General features: G+C 43.9%; 1 protein-coding gene across 1 annotated transcript; it reads left to right on the top strand.

Annotated features, from left to right (window-relative positions):
• Positions 1-294: 294 nt before the first annotated feature.
• On the top strand, positions 295-660 carry LOC121991041 (wiskott-Aldrich syndrome protein homolog 1-like). Its single transcript, XM_042545071.1, has one exon. It carries the CDS (start codon positions 295-297, stop codon positions 658-660), a length of 366 nt encoding a protein of 121 aa, XP_042401005.1.
• The last annotated feature ends 5,271 nt before the right edge of the window (positions 661-5,931 follow it).

Raw genomic sequence — 5,931 nt, 5'->3', positions numbered from 1 at the left:
GCATGCTCCGAGACGTGGTGCAGGACATCCACGCAAGAGGATATTGGAATCCCTAGGGACGGAGTCGCCAGAGACATCTGTTGGGGTCGAGCCTACTGGTTAGGGATAGATTCCACAGGGTCCTATGGACGCGTCGGGCTCTCAGACTCTGATGGTTTCAGAGGTACCTACCCCGACCGTACCCATCGTACCCACTCCTAGGTATTCACGGTACCACTAGCGGTACCACCGGCATACCCGACACCTACTCTAGCCGTGCCCACTGTGTACCCGGCGCCACCATCACCAGTACCTATGGCGTACCCGACACCACCGCCACTGGTGCCTACTGCACACCCGACACTCGCACCAGCAGTAGCAGTTGCTCCACATCCGGTACCACCACCTACCGTACCTCCAGCCGCACCCACCTATATTAACCCTACAATGCCACCAGCGGCACCTGCCCCCGCTTATGCAGCAGCACCGGGGTTACCTCCCCTAGCCTATCTAGCGGTACCACTTGTAGTACCAGCTACAGTGGTTCCGCCAATTCCCGTAGCAGTCCCTACTCACCTGATTGATATAGTTGCGGCACGAGCTCAGATCCCAACTTTGGCAGAGTCGATGAAAAGTCGATTCGCCCTCTTCCGCGGAGAGACTGATTCGAGTGTGGCCTAGTTTTGGATAGAGACCATGGAGCGGACCTTCTTCTACATGGCTTGCTCCAAGTGGGAGAAAGCAGAGCTGGCTACTTTCCATTTATGGGATGAGGTCGATATCTGGTGAGATATGCAGCATTCCATCATAGGTGAGCAGAACATCACCTGGGCGAGGTTCAGAGAGGCTTTTGAGAGCCGGTACTTTCCACGGGCAAATCAGATGACATGCCGTCAGGATTTTCTGAGTCTTCGGCTGAACAATCGCACCATGATGGAGTATAATGCTGAATTAAATCGATTGGCTAGATTTTGTCCAGAACTAGTTTCTTAGGACAGGTCTCGTATGCTTCAGTTATACAGGGACTGGATGGACATCTGCAAGTAAAGCTTGTCGATTTTGGGAATTCGTCTTACATAGAGGCACTGGACAGAGCCCTTATGATTGAGTCAGCTCACCAGAAAGGATATTCGGATAAGAAAAGGAAGCAAACTAATCGGACATTAGGATAGATTCATCCACCACAGGCTATTGGATAGCAACAGAGTCGTCACAGTCGGCCAGGTCAGGCTCAGAAGTCAGGGCGATCCTCATCAAGATGTTTTTGATCTTCTAAGCAGAACTAGAAATAGCCCGCCAGAGACATTCACTGCACCAGATGTGGGTCCAGAGACCACACCACCTCAGCCTGATCCTTGGGATAACCAGTTTACTATTATTGCAAACTACCCGGGCACCTGAGCCGAGATTATTCGTTGAAGGCTCATCATATTACTACTGGAGTCTCTGTTCATGGAGGACAACTTAGTCAGATAGGGTCACAACGAGGAGGGCAGAGAGCTCAATCTTTGCATCGTCAGTAGAGGACAACTCCCCCTGCAGTAGCTACATATGACATGCATGGACAAGAGCACTCCAGTGCCCTTATGGTACCACAGAGTTCTATTATGAGATCTTAGTATCAACTGCAACCTCAGCCACTAGTTCAGTATCAGTTGTATCCCCAGTCACTGGTTCAGTACCAGTCGCAACCTCAATTCTTAGTATCGTATCAGCCACAACCACAACCACTGGTCCAGTACCAGTTACAGCCCCAGCCGCTAGTCCAATATCAGTCACAGCCCACCTATCCGTCTCTAGCTCAATACCCGACATTGTCATAGTGGTAGGCTCAGACTTAGGCACAACAGCCTTTGGTAGCACTACCACCTCCACCCCCGCCAGAGACTGGACGTATTCATGTGATTTCCAAAGAGGATGCGCAGCGGGCTGACGTAGCCATTTTGCGTGGTATGATTTTACTTTATGCATTATCCGTTGACATGCTGATAGATACTGGTAGGTCTCATTCCTTTATTTCTCGTACCTTTATGAGGGGCATTGGTAGACTACCTACCCTTAGACTGCATCAACTGACCGCCCCCCTACAATATGGTGATACATCGGATTCCACTCAGGAGGTCAGAGGTTACCCGTTAGACTTTGGCAATATGATACTCATGGTTGATTTATTAGTACTGGAAATGGTTGAGTTTGATATTATCCTTGGCATGGATTGGCTGTCTACATATTATGCCACGGTTGATTACCGATGAGGGTGGTCACATTCTGACATCTGAACCAACCCTTATGGGATTTCACTAGCATCAGGGACGACGACATATCGATCATTTCTGCGATGCAGGATCAGAAGCTGTTGTCGCATGGCTATCATGGATTTCTTCTGTCTTTGATTAATACTGATGACAACAGTAGTTCCTAGATCTCAGATGTTCTAGTGGTCCGGGAGTACCCGGATGTATTTCCAGAGAAGCTACTATTGGGACTTTCGAGTCGCAAAAACTGTTTTTTGCATTGCGGAAACCTCGAAATCCCATGCCACCGGATCCGTGCGAAGATTAAAAGAACAAAAATTTCATGTACATGTCTTTCTATCCTAGATCTACATTAGATCTACATGGTTAAGAGATTACCCTTGTAGCGAAGCCCTTCGCGAATCCCGCTCGTCCAAAAGTTGCCGGATCTCGAGTGTGTTCAAGTGGACACACCTCTATACGTATCCACAGGAACAATAGAGATGGAGAAAACACTTAGAGTGTACTAGAACTCTAAAGGTCTTCGACCAAGGAGGAGGAGAGGGAGAGAAAAAAAAGCAAGGAGGAATACTAATGATCGATAATCAAATAAGAGTAAAAAATGGCTTAAGTATTTTTATCTAATAAAAATACTTAATGCTCATTAACACCATTAATGAGCCTCATTAATGAGCCTTAATGAGTATTTAATATTCTTCATTAAATGGTTATTTTGAAACTCATTCAAAATTTGAATCTAAAATTCAAATTGAATTCCATTTATCATTGAATTCAAAATTCAATGAATATCATCATTAAGCCTCACTTGAGTCTAACCAAGTCTAGCCTCACTTGAGTCTAACTCAAGTCTAACCTCACTTGAGTCTAACTCAAGTCTAACTCAATCGAGTCTTACTCAATTAATCTAATTTGGATTACTCTTAATCCAATTTGGTTCATCACATGAACCTTATCCTCTTTGTTCATCATATGAACCGAATCTCCATCTAATTGCCCTTTGTGTGTGACCCTATAGGTTCTTGTAACGTTGGCAATGCTCCTAAACTCATTTAGAAGCATAAGTAATGAGCGGTATCTAGCAACACATCATTACTACCCAAGTTACAAGAATGTTGAGATCCAACATCACCTTGTGACTACCAATTGTGACTATTCACAATATATGACAAGTGTCCTTCTATCCTAGACATCTAGATTGAACAATTTGAGGCATAGACGGTGTCATCCTCTGATTAATCTAAATCTTGAACTCCAAGTAGACTCACTATAATCAAATGGGCTCAATATCTCATATTGACTCATTTGGGCATAGCCATGCACTTAGTGGTCTCACTCTATCAAGAATAATGATGTCACTCCCGTTATATAAGAGGGATAGATCTCATCTACATCACTCACATTCCTCCGCATAATTTGTTACATACCCAGTAATCGCCTTTATAGTCCACCCAGTTACGGGTGACGTTTGACGAAGCCAAAGTATGCAACTACTTATGTAGGGAACCATGGTGACTTCAGGTCCAAGGACTAATAGTCATACTAATAGCCACATGAGAAAGTATATGACACTCATATAATGATCCATGATACTTTCTCATGGCGGGTCATTCAGTATACATTATCCAATGCATACCCATGTGTCAACTTGATATCTCTATATCCATGACTTGTGAGATCAAGTCATCGAGTTGACCTATATGCTAGTCTCGTCGCATTAACATTATCCCTGAATGTTAATAGTTGACTAGGAATGATTAAGAGTAGTGTTCTCTATATCATCTCACTATCGATTCAACCAATCGATTGATATAGATAAGAACCTTCTACTCAAGGACGCTATTATACTTAGTTATTTGACACCAATACAAGTAAGTATAATAACCAAAACAAATGGCTTTATATACATAGGAATATAATACAATTAGTCCATATAACAATCATCATATGATTGGCTCTAGGGCTCTAACTAACAATCTCCCACTAGCACTAGTGCTAATCAGTGTAGGCTCTAAGGCCCAATGACCTAGTGTGGCCATCATGCTTTCTCTGTGCCAAAGCATTGGTCAAGGGATCTGCGATGTTAGCGTCAGTGGGTACTCTGCAAATCTTCACATCTCCTCTATCGATGATCTCTCGAATGAGATGGAAGCGCCGTAGTATGTGTTTGGTCCGCTGGTGTGAGCGAGGTTCCTTAGCCTGCGCAATTGCTCCATTGTTGTCACAATAGAGTTCAATAGGATCTGCTATGCTAGGAATCACCCCAAGCTCAGTAATGAACTTGTGGATCTAAACTGCCTCCTTTGCCGCTTTTGATGCTGCAATATAATCGGCCTCTGTTGTAGAATCAGTGACTGTGTCTTGCTTCGAACTATTCCAGCTCACAGCACCACCATTTATGCAAAACATGAACCTAGACTATGATCGATAATCATCCTGGTCAGTTTGGAAGCTAGCATCACTGTAACCCTTTACAGCTAGCTCGTCACCGCCTCCATATATTAAGAAATATTCTTTATTCATTCTCAAGTACTTAAGAATATTCTTGACCTCTATCCAGCGACTTTCACCTGGATCTGACTGGTATCTGCTCGTCATGCTCAAAGCATACGAGACATCAGGACGAGTACATAGCATGACGTACATGATAGATCCTATGGCTGAAGCATAAGGGATCTAATCCATGCGGTCTCTATCCTCTCTAGAAGAGGGACTTTGAATCTTTGAAAGACTCACACCATGTGACATCGACAGAAATCCCTTCTTGGAGTTCTGCATGGCAAACCATAGTAGTACCTTGTCAATATATGTTCTCTGACTTAGGCTAAGCACTCTCTTAGATCTATATCTATAGATTTGTATGCCTAGAATACGGGCTGCTTCACCTAAGTCCTTCATTGAGAAGAAATTCCCTAGCCAAGTCTTTACAGACTGCAACAAAGGGATGTCGTTCCCAATGAGTAGTATGTCATCCACATACAATACAAGGAAAACAAGTGTGCTCCCTACAACCTTCTTGTAGACACAAGGTTTATCTTCATTCTTGATGAAACCAAACTGTTTGATCACATCATCGAATCGAAGATTCCAGCTCCGAGAAGCTTGCATACTTGGACTTATGCAGCTTGCATACTCTGCCAGTATGCTGTGGATCTACAAAACCCTCAGGTTGTGTCATGTACACATTCTCGAGTAGGTTTCCATTCAGAAACGCGGTTTTGACATCCATCTGCCAGATCTCATAATCGTGGTATGCTGCAATAGCAAGCATGATCCGAATGGACTTAAACATCGCTACTGGAGAAAAAGTTTCATCATAGTCAATACCATGAATTTTCTTGAAACCTTTTGCTACCAAACGACCCTTATATATAAGTCCATCCATGTCAATCTTTCTCTTAAAGACCCACTTACACCCAATGAGTTTTACCCCTTCAGGTGGATCAACCAAAATTCATATTTGGTTGGTGTACATGGATTCCATTTCGGATCTCATGGCCTTTAGCCATTTCTCAGAATCTGGTCTCATCACAGCTTCCTAATAGGAGGTAGGCTCATTCTCAATGAGCATAGCATCATCATGGTCAGACAAGAGAAATGAGTATCTCTCAGGCTGACGACGTACCCTATCAGACCTGCGAAGAGGTATGTCTACTTGAACTGGTTGTTGTTCCTCAACTCCTTGTGAAACAACATCATC

This window comes from Zingiber officinale, chromosome 6B, assembly GCF_018446385.1.
Source record: "Zingiber officinale cultivar Zhangliang chromosome 6B, Zo_v1.1, whole genome shotgun sequence".
NCBI classification, from domain to species: Eukaryota; Viridiplantae; Streptophyta; class Magnoliopsida; order Zingiberales; family Zingiberaceae; genus Zingiber; species Zingiber officinale.
The sequence above is the reverse complement of the archived record's forward strand: the minus strand, read 5'-3'. Positions and strand labels throughout refer to the sequence as shown.

What these genes read in the sequence shown, in the direction of transcription:
- LOC121991041 (XM_042545071.1), top strand. Translation starts at nt 295, where the DNA reads ATGGCGTACCCGACACCACCGCCACTGGTGCCTACTGCACACCCGACA.